Below are 26,846 nucleotides of genomic sequence, written 5' to 3'. Positions count from 1 at the left end.
CTCTACTGTGATCCTTTGCCAGAGCTGATGCGAGTAGAGCTTGTGTAAATACCAAGTTAGAAATGGGACACAGGTATTTTGGAAATTTGCTTAAAAAGCCCAGGTGAACCTTGCTTGCTCTGAGGTTCACTGAGTGAAAGCATGATGTGTGAGTTTGGGAGGGAGACGAGAGGTATTCACCGTCAAAGCGATGCCTGGTTTGTATCTCTGGTCATCTTTTAAGTCTACTGAAATAAGTGGTTGTTCCCCCTTTCCCCAAATTGCCTGTCCTATTCTTTTTCTCTTTTCCTGGCGTGCATCTTTGTCTCTGAGCTCAATGAGAATTGATATTGGAAAAAAAAAAAAAAAAAAGAGTGTGTGGGGGTGGTTTTTCCTCTCTGTCTGGATCAACTCCCTGATGGGACTTTCAGTGCAGCTACACAAATAGCTGTGCCAGCCCAGAGCAGCAGCTACTGCGGTGTCAAGAAACTGGTTTTGTTGGGTGGCAATGTGTTTTCATACTGGCTTAAGGTGTTTGTGAAACTTCAGGTTTTTTAATAGTCATTGTAAGCCCGTCTAACTACAGGTGGCAGCAAAAAGGGACAGGGCTTCCTCTGTTCCTCGTGAAAAGGGTTGTCTCTGGTTCTCGTGCTGCGGTGGCGAGCTCGCTGATTTGACCAACAGCTGGTTTTGTGTTGGGAGAAAGGGGAGTGGAACAGGGGTCAGTTCGCAGTTGTTTTCTAGGCCTGCGTAACTTCTCGGACTGCGCAGAGTCCTAGGAAGGGTATGTAGCCACCCCTGTCAGCAGGGGGGGGGGTTTAAGTTGGCCCAAGGTGGCTGTGAAGCTGCGTCCTAAGGTTGCAGTCAGCTGGGATGTTCTAGCTGCGAATAACCCGTCTGGGTGAAGGAGTGCCTGCGCCTGGCTGTTTATTTCTGTTGTTGCAGTTGCATTTATACAACAGGGAGTACAACTGTGTTTGAAACAGATCATCATTTTTTTACGACTGGATCATGTGACAGGAACAGTTTTGAGCATAGCTGTGCAAAACTGTTAGTGGAGGGAGCAGGAGTGGATAGCCGGAGGTGGGAATCTTCACCTGGATTTATTTCCAGCGGGATGGGACTGCTGCTGCGGTGTTCGGTGTACCTGGATTGCTTTCACAGGCTAGGTTAGACTTGTGCAGTTGATTTAACAGATTGGAATGGCTCGTGATAAGCTTTTGTAGTTACAGCAGCCTCTTAACCTTGCTCAGCCGCGTCCATATGGCATATCTGACTACAATTTAGTGTGTACTGTTTGCAGGGAAAACACCTAAGCTGTATACAGAGGTGGAAGTGAATTCGCAGAGAGATCCATATCTGACTGAAAACCAGTCTGCAGTGCAGGAGTCTCCAGTGAGAAGTTCTTCGCAGCTGGCTGTTAGAAGTCCTACTGTGATGAAGCCACTGAAGAACACCAGAGCTGGTGAGTGGCCCCAGCAGACTGATGAGGAAAATGAGGATTTGGGGCTGTTTATTCCATTGGGTAAGCTTTGTGCAAGGAACAGACCTGTGACTTGATACAGTAGACGCAGAGCTCTGGAATTGTGTACACCACCACGGCAGGGGCTGTTTAGGTGCAACATTTTTTGTATTTTTCATCTTGAGCTCTGTAATTCAGTGACAAAATAAACTACAGGTATCCAAGTGAAACTTGCTGGAACTGATCTCTGCAGGTTTTGGTTGCTAAAAACGCTGCTTTCCTTTAGAGGAAGTTATGATTCTTTTGTTTCCCTGAGTCAGCAAAACAGCACTGCTTGGGAAACACTTTAAGTCCCGGAAACTGTAATGTGCTCTTGCTGTGTGGTGCCTGAAGTTTTGCAACTGTTTTAATCTCAACGGAATACTTAAAATACCTCCTTCTGGAAAAGACGTAAAAAGGCTGCAGAGACCATTCTGTAAAATCAGTCTTGTAGAGATGGCAAATACATAACCTTTATTTGCTTGGCTAATGTGACTCGCTCAGGTCCTGCAGATTTGAATCCATTATTCAAAAGGCTGTTTCTAGTTCTTATAGCCGTTTTCACTCGGGTGATCTTCTTATCAGCTGTTGGAAAGCTGCTGCCACTTCAGTGTCTGCAGAATTCTAGCTTTTTTTTCTTTTTTTTTTTAAACTCATACTGTCAGAATGTGCTGGATGTGAAGTATCTGATTATTTTTACTCAATTTTTATTAATTTTCAGAGGAGCAAGATGGAGAGGATATTGAGAGAAGGAAGAGGAGGAGGAAGGCAACCAAACGGAAAAGAGAAGGGAGAAGTCAAGAAGAGGAGGGATCTTTGTCTTGCGACATCAAGCTAGATGATACCCTTGATCGCACCTTAGAAGATGGAGCTAAACAACATAACCTGACAGTTGTCAATGTGCGAAACATCCTGCATGTGAGTGCGGTGGGACTCTGACAGGCAACGGAGAAGCGCCCGGCTTTTTCAGAAAGCGCAGTCTAGACTTGGGTATAGTACTAATGATAGCGCTTGATTTCATGAACAAGGAAGGCTTGGTAGGCACCCATGTCCTAATCTCTCCTATAAAAAGCTGTAAAGAGAGAATCATGTGGTGTACGGATAAATTACCTGGACCTGGCTTTCTTAGTAGGTATTGATCCCTGACTTCCATTTGTTTACAATGGCTAATGGGTCTGCTTTACTGTACTGCAGTAGCAGGAGTAATTGAACTAAAATGCATGCTTCTGGTTCTCGGTGAGGAGATGTAGACTGTGAACTCGCTGTTTCTTGTTTTGAGTGAAGTGTTTCACGACAAAGTCCTGATGGAATTCTAGTGGTGCTGACAGAAATGTATTACTCTTGGTTAACGACCCCAGCCAACCTTTTAGACCATCACACAACTTCCAGTTAGAAAGGAACTACGAGAAGAATATCTGTGCTGTGACAGCTGTGTAGTGAAATTTGAATTCTATACCTATATTAGTTATAGAATTCAGTTTATCCCGTGAGCATGGTCTGGAGAGCAATAGCATTTATTTTTCCACAGGATCAAAAATTGTTCTTTCCCCCCTGGCAGCTACTGTTGGTTTAATCCAGGTGATCTCAGATATTTTCCCTTTTTACCATCCCTGTGGGAAACAAACTGGAGACTGCTGTGATTCTGTCGGGCAGATTCAGCAGCTGATTTTGTGCAAGTGCCATACATGACTGTCTTTCTCTGTCACGTGGCACCGTGGAAGGGCTGTAAATATCTCAGTCGCCTACCTCCCCTGGAACCATATGGTGGCATTCAGGAAATGTAGTCATGGATACTGGGTCTCTTCTGCCTTCCCCTGTTTCTCTTAAGGATATACAATGTTTTCTGAAATGATGTAGCACAACGTTTCAAAGAGTGGATTATTACATACTTTCTGGAGAGACTTGGACCTTTACTACTTTGGAAGCCTGTGTGTGCTTAAGGATTTGAGTTTTCTGTTGCAGCTTCATAGCTGCGTTTCTCATGTGGCTGGGATCAGCACGTTTTACTGATTACATGACAGGAGGGAAGGGAAACTGGCGTGTTTTAACTATTTTCTTTCCTTCTGCTGGAAATTTATTCCATGGAGCATTCACAGAGAATGTAGTGCAAATGTTTTTATCGCTGCTGTGCTTATTTTATATTTTCTTGTCCAATCACTGAACAATATTTTTAAATATAGTGTAATTACAAAGTATGTTATACAATGACTATTTCTCCCTCATGTTTCTAACTAGTTTATTTTAACCTTAAGTCCGTTTCTTTTTAACAAACAGAATGTAAAGGATACTTTTTTGTGTGTTCCTGTAGGAGGTGATCACAAATGAGCATGTGGTTGCCATGATGAAAGCAGCCATCAGCGAGACAGAAGATATACCTTTGTTTGTAAGTAAAAAGCTTTTCAATTAGGTTTTTCAGTTGCTCCAAATGCACGATACCTTCACTAGTCTCTCTTCTTGGTCCACGATGAGGTATGGGGAGAGTAGGTAGAATAGGTGAATAGTTTCGTTACCAGATTTGCCACCCGGATGAAGCGAGTAGTGTCTGCGTGTGAGTGTAAATTATGAAACAGAATTATGAGGGGTTGTTTTTGATGTCACTCTGATCGTGTCTAAAATTTTAATAAGTTTTAATAAAGAGAAAAGTCCTGTAGTAAAGAGTTGCTGGGGAAAAGTTTGCAGTTAATGAAAATAGCTGAATAGGTTGCTGTTGTCTTGTTTTAAACTCTCAGGAGCCCAAAATGACTCGTTCCAAACTGAAGGAAGTTGTGGAGAAAGGAGTAGTAAGTACATCTGCTTTTGCTTTTGCACCCTCCCCCTACCCAAATGGTTTTAATTGTTGAGTCTTCTAAACAAAGTCTAAAGCGTGGTTTTGTGATTTATTCTTATAATTAAAAATTAAGTTGAAACAGTGTAAAAAGGAATTAATTTTAGATGAGCAGAATAGAACCAGGTCAGAGTTAGAAAATGCAGCAAACTGACAGTATCAATTCTACTAAAGTTGTTGCCTGTAGAGATCACCTGGGCAGTTTAGAAAGCCTTTGTTTGAAGTCTGCTGTTACTTGCCTGCTTTGGAGAACAAGGCCTCGAGCTCAAGTACGCATTTGATTGATTGTCTAAGCTGTGCAACACCTTCCTTTTCAGAGATACTTAAAGTGGTTTTGCTATCTTTAGGTGATTCCAACATGGAACATTTCGCCAATTAAGAAGGCAAATGAGGTGAAGGTAGGTGAACTACTGCTGGCAAATTGGAGACCGTACTAGAGGCACCCTGCTGAGCCAGGGATCTTTTGGAGGGGTGGGGCAGGCTCCTGTCCAGCATGTTGGGAGCACTGGTGACCAGGAGCATTGCAAACAGGGTATGCAAGGCAGGACGAGGCAGTTAACGTAGCAGCAGGTGCACAGGGAGCCCAAAAGAGCTGCCTTCAAGGGAAGACCGAAGATGATGAAGTGATGACACGCCGTAGGGATGTCTTCATGGTCTGGCTTCTCATGCTGGTTCTGCAGCATGAGTGGAACTCCTGACAGTGAATGCCACTGCTCAGGGCTCATGCTGCGAGGTGCTTCTTCCTGGGACTGTTGCAGGACTACCTGGAAATACAGCCTGGATCTCAATTTTTTTTTTTTTTTTGGAGCTCTGCTTGCTCCAAAAGATTTGTTACCTAGGTGTAGGCAGGATTCAGCAATGTAGCAGGAGTGAAAGGCCATTCCAGTAAGAGAAACGTGTCTTTGAGATAATGTCTGCTCATGTAGTGTTTCCACCATATAAACGCTAAATCATTTGTGCGCACCCTTGCACTTTTTCAAACCACTTACTTTACTAAAGTAAGACTGGTAAAGCAATTTCTTTGGTTTCTTCAGCCTATTTCAGTAGTCTCCTTCCTTTCTGAGCTTCAGGGTATTTCCTCACTTAGAAATCCTTCATCTGATAGTGCACCATTAGAGTGCAACTCTTTATCTTGCCTGTAAAAAGTTGTGACCTTCTCTTCTGTTGCAGCCTCCTCAGTTTGTGGACATTCCTCTTGAGGAAGATGATTCATCTGATGAAGAATACCAGCCTGATGATGAGGATGAGGACGAGACTGCAGAAGAGGTAAATGCAGCTTGTACAAAGATCTGTTCTGTTCGGCATGGACTAGTCCCCATAATTGCGGCAGTAGAATGCTCCCTTTATTTTAACCCATGAAAACTCGTAAGTTGTCCCGAACGGTCTACTAAACTTTCTTCAATGTTGTATTATTCGTTTGGCTAGAAAGAGTCTTTGGAATATTAATTGAAGCAGTGTTTATTTGTGGCCTGATTGTTCGGTTGCATTCTGCATCTTTTGCACTATAGAGCTTGCTGGAAAGTGATGTAGAGAGCACTGCTTCTTCTCCTCGGGGAGCAAAGCGATCTAGGACAAGGCGATCATCTGATGAGGAGGGAGGGACACTCTGCGAGGTAAACTTGCAAGAGAGTTTTTGCTTTCTGTAGAAACAGCTTTCCGTCATTATTCCTAAATTATTAATGTAAAAGCAAAAATGCATATTATTGCTCAAAGTCATGGTGACATTAGAGGTGCTATGTGGCTTCAGGGTCCCACTGCAATGGTTCCTGCGTAAGCAGGGAAGTACAACGCTTGCAGAAAGAGCTTAGCCTAGAATAAACACAAGTACTTAAAAAAAAGCACTGGCAATGGAAACAGTTGGCTATTCTTCACATAATGTTTATTTTTCTGATTATTTTTGAGAGCAGTGCAGGAGAATTGCTTTCTGTGCTTGGCTTAGGAGGAGAAAGTGATTTGATAACAGCATAAAGGTATTTGTGTTGACTGCACACCCTCTCAAATCAGTTGGAGGAGTATGTGCAGTGTGATAAGACCTGAGTATCAGCAGACAATAATGAGAAACTGACTGTGAGAACTGACCACTGACACTGGAATTGGGGAAAGAGCAAGAATGTATTGATATTTCCACATTCCACACACCATGGGTTTGTTTTTGGGAGGGTTGGGAGCGTGCCACAATTACTAGTGTTCAGGTTTATCAGCATTTATCAGATGTGAGACTGATACTCACATCTTCCAAATGTCTCCTTTCCTGCAAGTCTTTTGCATAGTAAACTTATTTGTACTTTCTGAAAATGAAAGCGAGCGTAGTATGAAGAATCCATTTCCTTCTGTGAAGCGTTTCTCTTGTTTCTGTTGTGCTAGACTCTGGTCAAGCAGAAAGAGACTTATTCTGTCCTTGGAAATTTATGTTCTAAATAAAACCTTTTAACACAAAGGCCTTTTTAATTAGATGGAGAAGGTTACTACACCTGTTGTTAGACATATTAGCGCTGAAGTAGTTCCCATGGGACCTCCACCACCTCCAAAACCAAAGCAAAGCAAAGACAGCACGTTCATGGAGAAGCTGCATGCGGTGGATGAAGAATTGGCTTCAAGCCCAGTATGCATGGATTCTTACCAGGTACTGGTTTTGGGGATGCTATGATAGTGTGGTTTTAGTTTGAATAAAACTTGTTAGAAAGGAGGTAGCTTTCTGGTGTTCTCTGCTATTACCTTTACGGCATTCTGCTCTCCGTTTGTAACTTTAAATAATAGGTTGAATCTCCATAGTGTGTAGGACGCTAGGTCTGTGAGAGAATAGAGGTAGCTGTTAGTAAAGAGTTGTTAATGACATATATTTTGTTTCTTGTATCGCAACTACACTTTCTATTTATGCTCATAAGTCTCTCACTGCCGTTGTTTAGACTGTTAAATGTAATTCTATGCCATTTACGTAACTAATGAAAATAGTTTTCCTTTTGGAAGATACCCTATCAGCTTAGCTGTGTTTTGCAGGCAAGTATACTGGTAACAGCTAAGGAAGCTTGGTTATAAAGAGAACCACTGTTCCATATTAATAATGAGAAAAATGTTCCTGATCTGTGTTACTGTGCAAGGGTGAGGAGTCAGGAAGGTACAGTCCTGTACTGCTGCTCAAGATGAATTTCAGATAGTGAAGAGGGCAAACAGAGTAAAACATATGTGAAAGAATCAAATATTGCAAGTGGAGATTGCTTCCTCAGTAGCAGATAAGAGTTTCACAGGAGATAAATGAACAGTAATATATTTATAAAGAATAACAGCTTAATAATGAGATCGATGGAACATCAGCTTTCTTGGACTACCGAAGTAAATGATTCTTTGTGGCAGGAATCTACTGGTTTTGGTATTGGACTCTTTTGGCTGGGCTGAAAACCTTGCTGCCCCAGAAACAGAAAAGCAGAAAGGTTGTAATCCCATTGTGCGTTTTTCTTCACCTTTCAGTCTCTGGAAGACAGCCTCATCGCCTTCCGAACCCGGTCTAAGAGACCACTGAAGGATGTTCCTCTTGGTCAGCTGGAGGCTGAGCTCCGAGCCCCAGATATCACGCCCGATATGTATGATCCCAATACTGCAGATGATGAAGAATGGAAAAGGTGGCTTGGAGGACTCATGAATGACGATGTGGAGAATGAAGGTATATGACAGATGTTTTGTTGTTGTTCGCTGGAATTGGGCATTACACTGAAAGCCTGGGGCTTTTTCTTTCTGTTCATACGTGATGTTCTTGGCTGTAGCCATTGTCTTGTTTAGTAACTTGCATGTGTTTTTCATGCCATCGGCTTATCTTCTCTGTGGACATTTGTGAGGGTTTTTAAACTTCAGGTGTTTCACTTGTAAATGTTTACTAGCCAGCAGGGGCAGTCACTGGCAACCATAACCAAAAGTTGTTTGTTTCAGCCCTTAATCCATTGTGCTGTGTCACGAAGCTGGTAGCATTGATATACCTGAATCTATCTGAATGTGTCATGCTCCTTGTTAGGGACATAATTTGTTTTGGTAGAAACAACTATTTTATTCTCTGAGAAGAAAACAGAACAAGCTTTGGGGCTTGACTTTGTTTTGTCCTGAATTTACCAGTTGCTTACAGTTGTGCAAATTGAATATAAAACACAAATTGAAATAATACTACTTCGCTCTTCCTAAATTTAGCTGGAACTCAGATCACAAAGGATAAATGTAGCTTTTCTAAATGGAAATGGCTGCAAATAAGGGTGTTTGTGGCTCAGTTTCAATCACAAAATCGTAGAATTGCCTAGGTTGGAAGGGACCTTTAAGATCGAGTCCAACTGTTAACGTAATACTGCCAAACCACCACTAAACCATGTCCCTCAGCACCACGTCCACCCATCTTTTAAACACGTCCAGGGATGGTGATTAAACACCTCCCCACTTCCCTGGGCAGCCTGTTCCAACGCTTGACAACCCTATCGGTGAAGAAATTTCTCCTAATCTCCATCCTAAACCGCCCCTGGCACAACTTGAGGCGGTTTCCTCTTGTCCCATCACCTGTTGCTCAGGAGAAGAGACCAAATCCCCCCTCGCTACAGCCTCCTTTCAGGTAGTTGCAGAGAGCAGTAAGGTCTTCCCTCAGCCTCCTTCTCTCCAGGCTGAACAACCCCAGCTGAAAAGATGATACTGCTTCCGTAAAAAGGAAGATACTGTTAATTTCAAGCAGTAATCCTAGCCCTCTTTGCGCCAGGTCAGGCAGGAAACAAAGTGCTTCTGCTCCTGCCATCTAATTGGTCTTGGGGCAGGGTAATGACGTTTCAAAACGTGCTTCTTTTTAGATGAAGCAGATGATGATGATGACCCGGAGTACAACTTCCTGGAAGACCTGGATGAACCAGATACAGAAGACTTCAGAAATGATCGTGCTGTGAGAATTACCAGTAAGTTTTTTGGCAGTCCCACCTCCTTTCTTGTTAAGATTAGTAATTCATTTTGAAAAGTGAGTGTTTTGTTGCTTTTCTAAAGCCGTTCAAGGAAGTATGCAGATTTGTTTTAATTGGCCTACGCTGCAAAATCTTTGCAAAGTTGGCTGTTGGTGAATGCATGAGAGGATCTAGCCAGAGCTGCTGTGCTATCAGATGCACCTTTATTCCTTAGCCAAGACTAAAGAATAATACTTATCTGATAGTACAGTCTTTCATAAAGCTTCAGCCGAATCAGAGTTGAATGCTTGCCTAATGACTTGAATGTAATGAAATTTTCTCCGGGTCCTTACGATCTTCGAGTTAGTTTTATAAACATACATACCACTTCTCATCTTCTCAATAAAGCACGCTTGGTTTAGGTCTTACTACCGGTTAACGTAACTTTAAATTTAATTCTGAACATTAGTTTTTGTATGATATTTTTGAATCAAAACAGTCTCAGCGGAAGTTTTTTGGGGCCCAGCATTAAAAAGGGGTATAATACCAGGGGCCTTTCCTTCTTGATCCTCTCTTTGCAAGCAGAGGGTTTCCCTTTGCAAGAGAGAGTCCTTAAATGACCTGATACCATGACAGGGTTGCTAAATGCTTCTTGGAAAAGGAACTTTCATACTTCTTTTTAATTTTACTTGCAGAAAAGGAAGTGAACGAACTGATGGAGGAGCTCTTTGAGACAGTAAGTGATACACTGGGTATAGCACTGAAGAACAGAGCTTTCTTAGATCTGACGTGAAATCTCTAAAGCCGTGAAGGGGTGGTCTCTGTAAGATGCTTAGTTCTGACCATGTGCAAAGCACCCTACCATAAAAGTGTAGTTTTTAGCCTTGGGAAGGAACGTATGTAGGAACTTCCTTAAGCCCATGCAGAGATGAATGTCCATGCTAAGAGGATCATCATGAGCTTTATTAGCTAAAGACAGTTGGTGGTAACTGTACTGCTCGAGCTTTCTATTCCTGACTGTTGCTACACGTTTGCTGTCAGTTTCAGGACGAGATGGGTTTCTCGAACATGGAAGATGAAGGTCCAGAAGACGAAGATAATGTTACTGAGTCACGGCCAAATTTTAATACACCACAAGCACTTAGGTATGATCATTTGATTATGGTTGTAAAATTAAAAAAATAACTACTACTCTGTTTCAATGAAAAGCCTATGGTTACTTGCAGCTGTGCTATGCCAGCCACCAAAGAAATAATGCTTTTTCAGCACAGGTCACTGTTCTGAAAGCTCTGAGCCATTTTTATTTATGAGACTGAACATTTAACTTGACCCTCTTTTTTCTCTCTGCCACCTTTCACTTTACTGATCGTGAAGCATCTGAAGAAGATGATGACAACAATGAAAATGTAACTGTTCGGAAAGAGACAGCAAGAATGGCTGCACTAAAAGATGGGTGCTGGCTGTTCTGTATCATAGCTGAAAACAGCCGAGGTCTTTCAGAAGGCTGATCTTTTCCAACAAGGCAGCATCTTTAGTGGAGGATTCTGTTCCTGCTGCTTTAGTCTCCATGATAACGATCCTCTGTATTTAAATTGTGTTTATTTCTCAAGTCTGTCCACATATCCCGCCTTTATTAGACTAATTCTTCTGAAAAAATCACTTCACTACCAGCTAAGTCACTTACTTCAGCTGTTAAACTAACAATAGTTCCGTGGAGCAGGATATTGCGTGACTGGTGATCATACTTCAAAGCGATGGGTAGACAAACAGTGGGTACTGGGGTGATGCTGCCTATGTGATCAAAGCTCTGTAGGACCTGTGCGAAGAAGGTCCCAACCTCAAAGCGATAGCTCCTCTAGCTCTCTTAATTCTTGTGCCTTGTTGTTAAGGGGAGGGGTGAAGATCATTTACTGCCCTTACATATTTTTTTTTTTGGATGACGAGGAACGCATGAGGAGCTGGTTTTGACTGTGTCACCTTACCTTTTAAGTAAGTGGCTTGGATGTAATGGTGGCCTTTTCTAAGGGAAAAGGCTGCATAAGATAGCTGAGGCCTAGGTCTGAAATGTCTATAAAGTTTGGAAATTGACTTTTGATTATTTTTGGTGTGGATTATACTTGAAACAGTACCTTGAAGAGGAAAGGGTCGAAAGTGTTTCTTTCTGTGTAATGCTACTGCTCTGTTTAACTAATTACAGAAGCTGGCTAGTGTGTGATCTGGCTAGATCAGATCTGTGAACTGCGGTAAGAATGGTGTCTCCTTGTTTATGGGGCAGATCAGCTCGAGATCAAGCTGTATCTGTTTGGGAAAGGAGCTAAAACAAAGGCTGGAGTTTCTTGATACTCTCTCTGGGATGAGCCGTACCAGAGGGGAGCGCAGCAATGCTTAAACCAGCTACAGACTGAAAGCAGGGAAACTTTATGCGCTCTCTTATTTGTATGCATTTGTCTTTGACAATGGCTAGTTGTATTTCCAACCTAAACCATTCTGTGATTCTATGATCAATAGCTCTGTTCTCCAGTTGAAGTATACTGTCAGAGTATTGAGTGGTACAGGGATGATAGTTCTTAAACTGCGCGTCCCAGATACAGAGTAAAATATTTTAATAAATATGAATGGTTATTAAATCATATGTTTATTTCTGTCTGCCTGATCTCCAACAGATTTGAAGAGCCTCTGGCCAATTTACTGAATGAACAACACCGGACAGTGAAGGAACAGCTTGAGCAGTTGAGAATGAAGAAGTCCTCGATCAAGCCACCTCAAGAGATAGAAAAATCAAAACCTCAAAATGAGAAGCCTCTCCAGAGCCTTGTTCTGGACAGTATGCAAAGAAAGAGGCTCCAGCAGCAAATGCAGCAGGTAATAAAGTGTTACCTGCTCTGACCTCGCGAATATTTGCTGTATACTCTGGGGAGCAGGGAAGCCAATGGTACAGCATGCTTTCTTCCGTGAAGAAATTCATTGAAAAAGCTACATTTGAAGCTGGAGCTTTAATGGGTGATGTTTACATTCCTCATTCCACACTGAAAGACAATTTGAATTGAATGTGCAAAGTAGAGCTTATTTCTTGGCATCTATATTGTTCTCATGTGAGGTAGCTGTCTTGGCCGTGTTTGAATTCTGACTGCAACCTGTCAAACTCCTCTGTTTTCACCAACTTCTTTATTACTTTCTAAGAGTATTACTCTTGATGTAGTTTGGTTTCTTTTTTTCCTCCTCCTACCATGCAAAACTGTGTGGAAATTCAGTTTGAACATTTGAAGAGCTGTCAGTAGCACAGATGAGAAGCTGTCCATATCCATACAAAGTTCAAGAGGACTTCTCAAAGCTTGTAACTTATCGTCAACTTGATGTCAAAGTGCACTGGTTTTGTGTGATCTTGATACAAGTCGTGCTGAGTAAATTTTTATTACTCTGCGTACCTCATACAGGGTCATGTCTCGGTCTGTGGCAGCAAGGAGAGGACACAGACCTCTGAAACACAAGCTAAAGGAATGGATCTTGCATTAGATGTGTAGAGTAAATGGCCTTTTTAATTTTTCAGCTGCAAAGCAAGGTGTATGATGTTCATGTGCATATGGGGAGTTCTGATAGTTAAAGCCCTTGTTTCTGAAGAAATACTTAAGTACTTAATTAGGAAAAAAATGTCCTTTCCGTATTGATTGTTACGTTACGAGACTTTGGCACAAAAGCTAGGAAATTGCCCTAAGACTTAGATGATGTGTTCAAAATCTGGGTAATAAACTTCCTGCCAGTGGATATTAAAGTTTCCCCTCAGTTTTCTATGCTTAAAAGGTTTTTTGAAGTCAGAATGTGATTTTTGGGGTGCTCAGGAGATATTTCTTGTGCCTCTATACTTATGCTTTCCAGTTTCTTGGATTTCTGATCCACTGAAAATACCCATTTGTCTGATTTTATTCTTCAAGCATGTTCAGCTTCTGACTCAAATCCATCTTCTCGCAAGTTCCAACCCTGCTTTAAGTTCAGAGGCCAGTACTACCAGGATGTTTTTGGTAAGGATATGTCTAAAATCAGAGCTACGTGAATTTTAATGATTGCTGGTCATTGGAGATATTCAGAGAGCGTAATTGATTTAACTGATCCCATTAAATTGAGAGAGACTGCCACTCAATAAGGCAATGATGTCGTTAGCCTACTACGAACGTGCTAGTACTTGGAGAAATAATTCACATTGCGCTGACTAATAACAGTGCTTTGAATTGGCATGTCTTTGAAATTTTTTTATTCTTTTCTTGGAAATACTGCAAACAAAGTTTGAAAAATACAGCTTCTGTAATTAGTGAGCATTCTGTGACCTTGGAAGGTTCTGGAAAGTGGGGGAATTAAAAAAAAAAAAAAAAAAAAAATTAAAAATTTTCCTCTGATTGTTCCTAGATTTGTAATGCTCAAAAATAAGACCTGTAGCACTCTACTTTTTTTTTATGGCTCTCACTTCACCAGCTTTTATTTTTTGCATTATTGCATTGCGTGTATTTGTCACCTTCCATTTGAAGGTGTGTTCTCTTAGCTTTTTCTGTGTTTGACTCTGCAGAGCGAGCTTGGTAACTTTGCTCGAAGCTCTACGCTCCTTCGTCAGTCGTTCAATCCTAAGTTTCAAACGATGTTCCAGCCGTGTAACTTGAAGGGAGCACTGCAGCTCATTGAAGATTTTCATGCCCAAGTCCAGGTGGACTGGAGCCCTCGCAAAGCCGTGAAGAAGAGTGGTATGTAGTAGAAGGGACGAGAGGTGGGAAGGTGTTGGCAGTGGGAGTTCTCATGCGATGAGATACGGTTCAGGCTGCTGTTTGGAACGAGTTTGTTTATTTTTTTAATCTTTTGAGGGTTTTTTTAAGATAAAACTTTCCGCTTTATTGACTACCTTTTGGCAGCTTAAACTTACAACACAGTAAAGCATGTTATATGAGCTGTTGACTTTTGTTTGACATCACAACCCTGCCATTTATTGTTCTGCATTGATGGTTTGAGCTGCAGAAGTCCATCAAGAAACTATGAAACTGGAAAGAATTACTCCAAATGTGTTGGTTAACACACATCAAGGAAATAGTCACTTCATTGGAGTATTTTAGTAGGAAAAAAAAAAAAAAAAAGCTCCAAACTGTTGGGTTTCAAATATTTAGTTTGTGATTTTTCTGCTACCTAGAGAGTGAACTCACTTGAAATAAACAGACCTTTTTAAAAGTGCTTTTTCATTATAGAGCAAAAGAAAAGATGGAAGGGGAAAATAATTTTACCTTTTGCTGATGTAAAATTAAGAGCAAAAACTAGAAAATATGCAAGTTCTAAAAACCAGGGGAAAAGTCTTGTCTCTTTGCAGTGAAGGGAGTAAAAGAAACAGTGTTTCCAAGAAGTCGCTTATAAAAAAACATTATTTGTCCATGTATATGTCTATCCTTATCTGTCAATTCTTTTCACAGGCAATGAATTTCCGTGTTTGCCGAAGCAAGTGGCCTGGATTTTGGCAACAAGGAGAGTCTTCATGTATCCAGAGTTACTGCCAATATGTTCCTTGAAAGCAAACCCTCCCCGGGACAAGATTATCTTCACCAAGGCAGAGGACAAGTAGGTGCTTAGAATTATTGAATGAAATGCATGCAAATGAGACTTACTTGTTAAAGAGAATTTCTAGGATGCAAACTTTCAGGATATCTGTGTATTGTACAACAGCACATCCAAATAGCAATCTGCTGTACTGTCTAAAAGACTTTCTTTTTTTTTTCCCCCTCCCTCCCTTCTTCCTTCCTTCTTCAGTTTATTAGCTTTAGGTTTGAAACATTTTGAAGGGACAGAGTTCCCAAAGCCTTTGATCAGCAAGTATCTCTTGCCAACAAAAACTGCCCACCAGCTTACAGTGCGAATCAAGAATCTGAATATGAACCGAGCCCCTGATAATATCATCAGAGTAAGTGATGCATTCAGATTGTGATTTGGTCTTTTTCGGATTTGTGTTTGTTACACAAGGAGAGATGTGCTGTGAGCTCTTGTTCAGCCTTTATTATTCTTTTTTAATGGTTCTGTGTGTAGTGCCTTATTAAAGTAGTAGTGATGAGAATCGCTTTATTCACATGAATGCTTTTACAGAGCACAGTCCTTATCCTACATCCCAGCAGTTACTGGACAGGTGACCTGACCACAGTCATCTTGTCTTGCATTCTCTCCTGTCTCCACGTAGTACTATAAAAAGACAAAACAGTTGCCCATTCTGTTCAAGTGCTGTGAGGAAATCCAGCCTAATGAGTGGAAGCCACCTGTGGAGAGAGAGGAACATCGCCTGCCGTTTTGGCTGAAGGTAGTTTCTGCTGTTCTTCATCCAGCGCAGGGGGGTGTGGTGGTGGTGGTTGGTTGATTTCTTTGAGTTGTTTTTTTTTTTTCGTTTGGGTTTTTTCTTTCTTTCTTTTTCTGTACAGCCTAGGTGCGGAGTGGGTTGTTTGGTTAGCCTACAGCCCTACTTTTGCCGAAGTCAAAAGGCACTCTGGTTGTATTGCACGGGAGCCTGTGTTATCCTGAGCTTGGCTCGTAAACGTAGCGAGAACGGTAGTGCTTACCAACCTGCTCTTGGTGCTTGTCTGCCCAGCTGCAGCACAGCACTGAAGTTACCGTGCACATACAGTGTGTGTTGTCACATCCGTGTTCTGCTACGTGGGTGTATTTTCTCATTTCTCTGGTTTGATGTGTTGATTTTGTTATTTGGCTTTGTTAACAAAGTCTGACCCTTACCTTACGGTTAGCAGTGTTGCCATCTTTCCCACTGTATTGCAGTCGTGAGAGAGGACATGTCCTTCCCCCTCAAAACCTCACTTTCTGGGAGGAAAGAAGAAAGCTGGGGATTGGGGTGGCTTTTGTTAAGGTTATCTTCACCTGGAGTACGGCTGTTATTTTTGTTAGACCCAAATGTCTCACACTTTTTAAGGCTTCTTTCTCTGAGACTCTTTGCACAAGGAGGACTAAGTTGGAGGCGCAGTAACCGTGCTTGCGAGTCAGGGAAGGAGGACTGTGCCTGAGGAAAGAATTGCACTTAGATGTCATAAAATGCAGTTCTCTTAATCGCCCGTTGTATGTCATTGTTACAGTGAAGCTTCCTTCCCACAAAATCTTGTGTTTACTAAAGGAACCATTATAAAGCAGTTCAGTTCTGTTGTTTCTGTCAGACTCTCGGATTCTGTTGAAGGCTTTGGAGTAGAACTCATTCATATAAAGTAAGGTACAGCACTATAAAATAAAGAAAAAAAAAAAAACACTTCACTTTGAGAGGCAAGTTGCTGTCTGTCACCTTCTGTGGTGCTGTTTGAAGGTGGTAACAGAGGAATAGCCTATGGACTGGACTAATGAACTCTTGTTCCCTTTAGGCAAGCTTGCCCTCCATTCAGGGGGAATTGAAGCAATTAGCGGAAGATGCCAGGGAGATGCCAGGTTCACCTGATGCAGAATCTGTCTTTTTGGGGACAGGAAAGGAAACTTCAGACACAGAATACGATGAAAAATACCCTCTGCTCATGCCGAAGGGACTAGTACTGACCTTAAAGCCCCTTGCCAATCGGTTCTCTAGGAGAGCATGGAGGAGACAGAGGTCTTCAGCTCTGAAGCCTGTCCTCATTCGACCGAGTCCTTGTCTGCAGCCCAGTTCCAACGCTGTTAACATCCAGAAAACAGTGAAGTTGTCCCAGTCAGAAGCTCCTCCCAGCAAAGTTATGGTTCAGATTCCTCGGCTAATCCAGCCGGCTACAGTCGTGCAGACGGTGCCGGGCGTGCAGCCTTTGAATGTTCCAGCAGTGGTAGGAAGTGGGGATGGTGTGGAATTTCAGAATGTGCTGTCCACTTTGCATTCAGACTCCAGACAAGCTTTCTCAGCTGCTGTACCACCAGCTCTACTGTCCTCAAATCCAGTAACTTTTCAGCCAAAGCTGATGTTGCCAGCTTTGGCTGGAGCAAAAATACGCAAGCCTTGCGTTCGTAAGGGCTACCAAAAGAAAAAAGGGACAAAATCTGCCCCATCGATAAAGACTTCGCCTCTGATTCAGCCGTCTCCTGTCATCCTCACTGTACCTGCTACCACAGTGAAAGTGGTTAATATAGGCAATGGTTGCAATATGATTCAGCCCATAAATACAACAGTCGGTAGAGGCACTCAGGCTATTCCAGTGACAACCTTATTGGTAAATCCATCTACTTTCCCGTGTCCATTAAATCAGCCTCTAGTGACTTCTTCAATCCCTTCGTTGTTAGTCACTTCTAACCCTGTTAGTCTTTCTGCATCATCTGCTGGTGAAAATGAAGAACAGCTGAATCTGGTTCCTTCCTGCCCTGCTGGAAACAACAAAAATACCTATCCCACGGTAGAGCCCAAGGTCGAACCCCCAGAGCTGTACGTTTCATGCTCCGCCATCTCCCCCAGTAAGGATTGTAGTACAAATCCCGCCACTTCCAATAACAACAGTCAGGAAAAGGTAAATAAGAGTGACTGCTGTAGCTGGACTGTGGTAGAAGGAGATGAGAATGCTTCAGAGCCGTTGTCTGTGGACCTTTTGCCTCGTTTAGAAGATCCAGATGAAGCAGTGAAAACTGAGCCCGAAGATTCAAATGATGCTAGCAAGGACGTAAATCCAGCGCAGAAGAGGGATCTTTTGTGTGGTGAAGTGAAGGAGGAATTCATGCTGGATCTTGGGCAGGAGCTGAACATGGAGGCTGCGTGTTCCTGTTCAAATGACCTGAAAGAGATTAAAAAGGAGCATACTTCGTGTGAGGAGAAGGGAGAAGAAGAACGACGGCCTTTGCAGTCGTCTCCTCAGGGTGAACAGATGGATGCAGGTGGTGTTGCTGGACCACAAGTAAGCAGTGAGTCTCCAAAGAATCTTTCTTGTACAGCAGATGTTGAGGCAGAATTTAGTAGTCCACTAGGAAGACCAGAAGATTCATCCAGTATAGATGGCCAGTCTGTTGGGACACCAGCTGGCCCTGAAGCTGGAGGAGAGAGAGAAGGGCAAGAGGAAGAGGAGGAAGACGACTTTGATGATTTTACACAAGATGAGGAGGAAGAAATGTCATCAGCCTCAGAAGAATCTATTCTTTCAGTGCCAGAACTTCAGGTAAAAGCAAACAAAACTTTAAGAAACTTGCTAATGATAAATGTCAGTGTCCTGAAACACCCTAGTGGAGTCAGGGCAAATCACCGTTTGAATCCAGTCGGAAGGATGGACTGTTAACTATATAATAGCATGGTATTGCGTTGTTTTACAGAGAAATTGCACACTATGTTTTTTCTGAGAATATTTTAAGTCCAAACTAAAAGAATATCTTGCAAATACACAAATTGAAATGCTGCAGAGTTGTAAGGACTTCCTCAGCTGAGGCTGTTCTTTAATAAGAAGTACTTTAAGTGAGAATTGTTTTCCAGGTCACAGTTACAGCAAGCCTTTAAGAACTAAGACGATCATTAAGGATTCCCGTCTAACTTAAGGCTTTTATAAGTGGCAGATTCTGAAATTTAATTTTGTGCGCAATACAAAAATAGGCAGTTCTGGTTGTTGTTGAATTCTGTCCCTTCGGTAGAATCCTCTAGTTGGTCAGATGTTGATATGTGAAATTGGCTGTTAGAATTATGATGGAGTGAGCTTGTCGCTGAATGACATGAAAGCAAACACTGAAAGAAAACCATGTGACATTTTTTGGTTGTTGTTGCTTTCTAAGGAGACAATGGAAAAACTTACTTGGCTTGCAACGGAGAGACGATTAAGCCAAGAAGGAGATTCTGAAGAAGAGAATTCCCAGGAAGAGAACTCTGAGCCGGAGGAGGAGGAGGAAGAGGAAGGGGAAGGAATGGAGAGTTTACAGAAAGATGATGAAATATGTGGGGATGTATCTGAGGAACCTAAATCTGCTTTCACCTTGACAAAGACAGCCCCGCAGGTGGAAGCTCACAGAATGCCAGCAGGTAAGTTCTGTGGGTTTCTTTAGACACAGGGCATGGGGAAATAGAGGTGCTCTCTGCATTAAAAGCAAAAGACTGGGGAAGCTGTGTCTGGGTTTAATTTCACTCACCGTATTGAGCTTAGTGATGCTTTCCACCTGGAAATTAAATTTTGCAGCACAGTCACAATTCTGTAAAAACTGTCCTTATCATAGACTGTTCTCGTGCACGTGAGCCGAGTGTCTTCAGTCCATTGTTATGCATTTGTGCTTCAGAAATTTGCAGATTTGTGATTTGTGTCAGCTCATACCCAATACCTGTATAAGAACAATATAAAACAGTCAAACCTTTGCAAAATTGAATGTTGTGTTATAAGGTCATGTTGAGGCAGCAAGTGGTAGATGAATTTCAGCAGCCCATCAGACCAACAGATTCCTAATCTAAAGACATAAAACCCGTGATGTAGCAACTCTTAGTACACTATTTCATTCTCTATTATGTGACACCAGTTATTTATCTGTGATCTTAACTCTATTCATGTAAATAATAAGCTCAAAGAATAATTTGCAAGTGTTACAGCCAGCTCTGATGCTCGTATCTTATCTCTGTTCACCCACTATGCTTTTTTTGCCCCGGTGTGCAGGAGATATATCTATTAGTTCTCAGATTCTTGCCGAGGAACAGCTCGCATGGGTTTGTTGCCGTATCCAGAGATTTTTCCCACTGGACAGTATAAAAAGAAATAGCCAATTTAAAATATCTTAGCCAGCCTGACTAATGAAAAACATATTGCTCATACACTTACAGGAGAGCGTAAACAGTTAACTCATCGCTAACTCTGAAAACCTACTTTTCTGTTGCAACATTGGTCTAGAGGAGTAGTTGTCTGCCAGCCGAGGGAATGTATGAAAAGTACCTGTACAATTTGCTTCGTGCTTCTTCACAGGCGAAAATATGAAAGCCCCTGGGAAGAGCAGGAGCTCCCACAGGACCAGAAATAAGAGGGGCCGGGCTCGTGCTAGCAAAGATACTTCTAAACTGCTCCTCTTGTATGATGAAGACATCCTGGAGCGAGATCCCCTGCGCGAACAGAAGGATCTGGCATTTGCACAAGCCTATCTAACCAGGGTACGCCAGACCAGGTTGTAACCCAGAAATAGGAACGTTGGACACTTTGAGTCCTCTGTCACGGTTGACGCCTGAGCCACGTAACTGCCAGTTCTGACTGAGTGTTCTGGATCTGGCCAGGATGGAGTTATCTTTCTTCATAGCACCCCTTATGGTGGTCCTTTACTTACTAAACTGTCTCTATCTTGACCTATGAGTTTTCCTGCTTTGGCTCTTCCTTTTCCCTCCCCTGTCCCGCTTGGGGAAGGCAGGGAGCGAGTGAGCGGCTGTCGGGGGGCGCTTAGCTGCTGGCTGCAGTCAATCCACTACATGGGGCCTCTTAATTTCAGAATTTCATAGTCTTGGATTTGGTTCCCTTCTCTCTTGCGAGCAGTTCAAATTTATCTTTAAGGAAGAGAATTGGCTCAACAAAACTGGAAGCGCTGTGTAAATTCTGAGTAGCAAGAGACCAAAGATTACTAAATTAACTTGTTTTCTTCCTGGATGTTATGTAGTCTTGTAAAGGTCTGCTGCTTTCTTCCAGGTGCGTGAAGCCTTGCAGCATGTTCCTGGAAAGTACGAAGACTTTCTGCGCGTTATCTATGAGTTTGAGATTAGCCCGGACAAGCGAACAGCTGTGGATCTCTATTCCACTTTACAAAAACTGCTGCACGACTGGCCACAGTTGCTCACAGATTTTGCTGCCTTTCTTTTACCAGAACAAGCTTTGGAGTGTGGCCTGGTAGGTATAATGAAAGGAGGAGACCAAATTTTAAGCAGGCAATGTGAACGCTTGTGGGAGTGAAAGAATAAGGCGTTCTTCCTAAGGCAAGAAAGGCAAACAAACGGTAAATCATTTGCTTACCTTGCTGTTTTATTAATCAGAATGGAAAAGTCTGGCATTTGGTTTAAGTCTCATACTAAGTATTACTGTGGAGAATTTGCCTTTCCCAGCTACGTCGCAGAACCTGCCAGCAGAGACAATGTGTGCAGCAAGTGGAATGATTCCCTTGTCTCACAAATCTGCCTTCCACTTGTCTCACAAATCCGCCTTCCATAGGTTCTCACCCGTTATATTCTTTCTGGATTTTCTTCGTATGTGCGTATGGCTGAAGCAAAACTTTATAGCTCACGTAAGTATTGATTATATAAAGTCTCGTTTCTGTTCCTCCACCTCTTCCCAGTTTCGCAATGGGTGTCAGCACAAATGGAGAACAAACAGCGAGGCAGGCGTTTTGTAGCTTGCTTAAGCCAACTAGAGATGCTTGGAAATATATTCTTGAATATGAGGGGTGAATCTTTTTCTTTTTGGTCAGTTTGAAGAGCAGCAAGCATTTGAAAAAAGCCGGAAGTTCCTCAGGCAGTTGGAGATTTGTTTTGCTGAAAATCCTGCCCACCATCAAAAGATCATCAAAGTTCTGCAGAGCTGTGCAGACTGCCTCCCCCAGGAGATTGCAGAGGTAATGGGGCATCCAGGCATCTCCGTGCTCTCACAGCCCCCGGGAATGGCATTAGCTAGCCTGCTGCACTCCTCTTTGAGACCCTGAGAGTTTACCAAGCGCGATCTCCCTCTGTGGGGCACGGTAAAGAATTGAAGCTGCCCCTTCAAGAGGCTTGACAATTAACTGGCCATGTGTGCCTCCTTTCTCCTACCTCCACCTTGCTTTTATCACCTTGCAGGTGAAATTTTAGCTTAGTGCCTCCTACAGTCTGCCTAGAACTTCGGAGGGATGTTTCTGTGCTAATTTGATAGTTGGTTGTGGAATGATCTCAAAATATTGACGAAGGAGTACTAATGCAAGCGTAAACGTCCAGGTTGGAGGTCTAATAAGCCTTGATGTTCTACTTGATTTGATAAATCCTTCTGAGTAGAATGTGATGACGTGGAATGAAACACTGATTTTTCTCTGGATTTCTCTCTTTCAGCTGAAGACCCAAATGTGGCAACTGTTGAAAGGACACGACCATTTGCAGGACGAATTCTCCATTTTCTTTGATCACTTAAGGCCCTCAGCCAGCCGCATGGGAGACTTTGAGGAGATCAACTGGACAGAAGAGAAGGAATATGAGGTGGAGCAATCTTTTCCCCAAGACCAGAGGAGATGAAAGCAGAGATACTAGAGATGTTTGAACTTGAACTCAGATTGAGGCTGCGTTTCCAGAGAGAAGGAGGCAGCAGGGTGGGATAGGTGTTGGTGCACTGAAGCTAACTTTTCAATTTATTATTTTTTTTTAAGTGCTTATGTCTTCGTTTATGTCTTTTCTAACATAATTGAACTTGTCATGTCCTGGAACTGAGCTCAATATTCAGAAATTCGGGGGGAAAATGAAGTTTGATCCGCTGAAGAGCTGACGTGATAGAGCAGTTTTTCTGTGTTTCTTTTTTTTTGTAGTTTGATGGGTTTGAAGAGGTGTCTTTGCTGGATGTAGAAGAGGAGGATGAACCACCCAAGATGCATGCAGCCTCAAAAAATAAGAAGCGGAAAGAGATCGGAGGCCAGAATAATGACAAGGTGGGCCTGGGGTATCTCACGAGTCCACACGTCCTGACTCTGAGCAAATGCATGACATGACAACAGCCTAAAAAGATGTGAAGAAAGGGGATTGAAATGTTTCCACTGTGCTTCGCTTGCTAGCAGCGTAATTGCTTTAGTTCTCTCCAGGTGTGCGCAGAGTGCCACTCGGCCCTTCTGGGCTCCCTCTGGGGTTAACCTTCCCCTGACTGTCATCTTGTGTACCATGCACGTTTGTCAGCTGGAGTATGTCTGTTTCCAGGAGGTCGAGTGGGTAGATGGGATGAAGGAATGTTCTTGTTCCTGCCATGAAGGGAGTAGCGATCTCAAGCTAAAGAAAAGCAAAAGGAGGACCTGCAGCCATTGTAGTAGTAAGGTTAGTTGATAGGCCAAGTCATTGGAGTGGTGAGTGGAAAGTAGAGTCCTGCCAAGAGTCCCCCTGTTGTGATGATCTGTCCAGCCTCGTGTCTCCAAAATAATGTGTTGAGGAAGAAAATAAATCTAAAGATGACCAGTAGTGTCTCCTTCTTGGAGCTCTGACTGCACGACCTGGCCTTTCCCCCGTCTGTCTCCTGCTCACTTTCTACTGCCCCTCCTCACTGTGCTCAACAGTGTTAGTTTTGGTGTTACTTTTGAGTTAAGCATAAGCTTTTCTAGTGGAAGATGCTTGTGTGGCCACTGTGCGAAAAGAACCGTGCCTGTTCATAACAATAAAAAAAGATTCAGCTTTCTAAATGCAAGCACATTGCCAAACTGCAGCCTTCGCTAGGGTCACGGAATGCTTTGGAAGCAAAGGGCAGAGTGTTGGCTCTGGGCTGATATACCACATCTCTGATTGTATGCCTATATATTGATTTGCAGGTGTGTGAAAGCAAATTTTACAAAAATAAAGATTCTCAAGAGCTGATTGCAAGCCTTGCTCAACAAGAATCAAGTCCTCAGCCCGAAGGGAAGGATTCTGGCATGTCTAAGGAACGTGCAGAAGAAAGCCTGGAGAACAGAGATGAGGGAGAGGATGTCCAGAGCAGAACAAAAGCCGTATGCAGGAAAGTGGACTCTCTGGCTTCAGGTACGTGAAAGTCTTGTGTACAGACAGGTATGTCATTCATCTCCAAACTGGTTCACACAAATGAAAATAGGTATAGGACTTTCTAATGCAAATTTACTGAGATAATGAGAACTGTAAACATCTTTTTTCATTTTTTTCCTTGCGTTCATCCACTCTGGACGCTCTGAACGTGCATCTATCCAGAGCATTCCCTTCAAAAAAAGCTTTCCTGACTAGAGAAATAGTCTCCCCTTTTCAGAATGATAGCTCCATTGAAGCTCCTCTTGCTAGCGTACTAATCCAATTCCCAGTACTACCAGTCCATGATACTGGTTTTGTGGTTTTTTTCCAGTTTTCATTTTAGCACAGCAGTTCACAGTCACCATCTCTCTTGTCTTCTTTTAAATTATCTCCTTCATTACTTGTTTTTTCAGTTGTCTGGTACAGACAAGGGGAAACATGATTATTGCAGGATAAACAACCTTAAAGAGATCTTGTCCTCCTTCCAGCAGCCGTGTGTCGGTTAATGCTGCGTTGGAGACAACGCAGAGGTTAAATAGAGTGGTTTCAGTGTAATGCAACCTGATGTCTGGTTTATAGTGGTGGTGTAAATAGGGTGCCGAGAGCAGCAATATGTGTTTCACTTGAGAATTTTGTTCTGGGCCGTGCACTTCAGCTTTTTCCGTGTGTTCATCACTTCTGTGCACAGCAGGTGGTTGTTGTAACCCACAGTGGTGAATAAAATTGACTGCAGAGTGCCGCCTTTGAATTAAAGGATGGGTAAACTGCAGATAGAATTACAAAGCTGCTCCCAAACTGTGTTCTCATTTACAGTATTATGCTCTAGAAAAGCAATTTTAAAAAAAAAAAAAAAAGTAATTCTGACAAACTTAAGCCTCCGGAAGTTTTTCTTACTAACAGCTAGTCTAAACTTGTTTGGGTTTCTTATCAGGATGTCACCTGGAAGGAAAGATTGCCTCTGGCAGACACACATCTTCCGAAAAAGCCGCGCTGCCCGATAACCAGGTTCAAGAAGCAGGCGTCAGTGCTGCTGTGAATGCTGCGAAGGACAGCGACTCTTCCATCACTGACCCCAGATGCACACACCTACAGAAACCTACTCTAAAACTACCTCAAGAAACCAAAGACTGCCCCTGCGCTGTGGGAAGAGAGAGCGAGGGACGAAACCAGCCGCAGCAAGGGAATGCAGATGCCTCTCTTGGGCTGAGCAGAGATCTGGTGCTGTCCTCTCCTTCTGCCACAATAAAAGATGTAACGGGACGTAGTTCCTCTTCTGGAAAGAGTTTATGTCAGACTAAAGGGCTTGCTTTGGATTCATCAGACAAGCTTGCTGTCTTTGGTCATGCTTCAAAATCAGGTGTGAAAGAATTTGAGGGACCACCTTTGCCCCTGGAAGGAAAACCTGAAGCAAAACAGGGCTGGGTAACAGCGGGTAGAAAACAAACACTGGGTAAGGGCCGCAGCGCGCAGTCCCCTGATAACTGCAGTTTGGAAACAGATGACACGGGCTGCACCGAAAATCCTCCTGAGAGCAGATTAAAGTCCAATGCAAACAACTGCTTCCAGGTGCATCCGCATTCTGAGCAGCTAGAATATAGCGTGGTGACTGCCTCCCTGGGGCAAAAGGAAGAGGAGCAGCAACAGCAGCGAGTCACGGAAGCAACTGTGTGCGCTAAGAACAGCAAAGTCAGCTCGACGGGGGAGAAGGTTGTCCTCTGGACCAGGTATATCTGCCTGAACTGCGTCTTGCATCCTTCGTGCATTCAGTGTTTGCCTTCAGCTTTCATATTATGTGGTATCCTTTATTTTGTATTCCCGTTTTCTAATGTCTTCTGCCCCCTTTGAATATTCCTGCCTTGTTTCCTCTGACCACCATCTCTCATAGCTGCCCTCGTGGTCCTATGAGAAACACTGTCTGCGCGAGGCGGGGTAATTACTGTAGCACTGCAGGCTGGGAAAGAATTTCTTTTCTCCTTCAAAAAAGCTTAAAACCAGGCTAAACGCAGCTCTGCGTTGAGCTCCGTCTTGTGATGGGTGGTGGCAGTAAAGGAACGAGTCTGCTGGACCTGCTCGGTGATTGTTACCCCGACCCGGGAAGACGTCTCTCGGGCTTGTGGTGAAGTCTGTCAGCGTTTGTTTTCGGCTGCTTTTTAACTATTGTTCTGTTTTGCAGGGAGGCTGACAGAGTCATCCTTACCACCTGCCAGGAGAAAGGAGCCCAGCTGGAAACCTTCCATGCCATCTCGCAGAAACTGGGCAACAAGACTGCCAGCGAGGTGCGGGGCGGGGGTGGGAAAGCTCGCGGCCGCTACGGTGAGAGGGAAAAGGGGTGGAAAGGAAGGAAAGGTGGAGGTTTGCTGTCATATTGGTCTCCTAACCTTAATTTAATGTTGCATCAGAGAAAAATAATCCTAATTGCAAACAGGAAAAAAACCCAAACACTAATCTGTTCCAGTGGAGCCAAAAGTCATGACTGCCACGGTCCCTTTTACGTTCCCATTGACATTTCAGCCTTATCTTTGGTGCCAGAACTGTTTCAGCAGCTGCTACTTTGGTATTCAGCCTTCTGCTTCAGCACACAAGGAATCTGTTGGGGTTTGTCTCAACCTTCCCCACAGCACTGCCTCGCAATCTTCCCAAACTGCCAGTTTCCTACCTGCAAGTCAGTAGAACGTAACTGTTCTTCCAAAGGAAACAGAACGAGCCAATGCTCTTCCATTCCTCTTTCCTTTTATGACCGAATCTTGTATAAAATGTGCTTGTGGGTTGGTGTTTTTTTTTAATGTAGAAGCACAGAACACCCTGAACATGGTAATAGGAAACTTCCATTTTGTACCACCTTTTAGGTCACTAGTCATCTTGGCTTTCCCTTGTTCTTTACAGGTATCCCACAGGTTCAGAGAACTGATGAGGCTGTTTCACACATCCTGTGATGGCAGCTCTGAAGATGAGGAGGATGCCACCAGCACCAGTAACACAGACCAGCTGTCGGATAAAGATCTTCTGCTTTCTGAGGACGAGCCTGATGACTAA

At 43.0% G+C, this 26,846-nt stretch overlaps 1 protein-coding gene across 1 annotated transcript; it reads left to right on the top strand.

The window, feature by feature from the left end:
• The first annotated feature begins 1,470 nt into the window (after positions 1-1,470).
• On the top strand, positions 1,471-26,846 carry LOC104292210 (GON-4-like protein). Its single transcript, XM_009891586.1, has 30 exons — positions 1,471-1,504; positions 2,202-2,398; positions 3,789-3,863; positions 4,210-4,260; positions 4,652-4,702; positions 5,475-5,570; positions 5,813-5,917; positions 6,757-6,927; positions 7,770-7,962; positions 9,116-9,217; positions 9,895-9,935; positions 10,241-10,344; positions 11,863-12,061; positions 13,129-13,215; positions 13,755-13,926; positions 14,638-14,782; positions 14,972-15,122; positions 15,393-15,509; positions 16,567-18,303; positions 18,905-19,148; positions 20,071-20,252; positions 20,776-20,973; positions 21,548-21,691; positions 22,158-22,301; positions 22,625-22,744; positions 23,007-23,120; positions 23,606-23,813; positions 24,745-25,537; positions 25,987-26,089; positions 26,697-26,846. The coding sequence occupies exons 3-30, from the start codon at positions 3,819-3,821 to the stop codon at positions 26,844-26,846; spliced, it is 5,967 nt and encodes a 1,988-aa protein (XP_009889888.1). The 5' UTR covers positions 1,471-1,504; positions 2,202-2,398; positions 3,789-3,818.

Source organism: Charadrius vociferus, unplaced genomic scaffold (genome assembly GCF_000708025.1).
Source record: "Charadrius vociferus isolate BGI_N301 unplaced genomic scaffold, ASM70802v2 scaffold900, whole genome shotgun sequence".
Lineage (NCBI taxonomy): Eukaryota > Metazoa > Chordata > Aves > Charadriiformes > Charadriidae > Charadrius > Charadrius vociferus.
The sequence above is the reverse complement of the archived record's forward strand: the minus strand, read 5'-3'. Positions and strand labels throughout refer to the sequence as shown.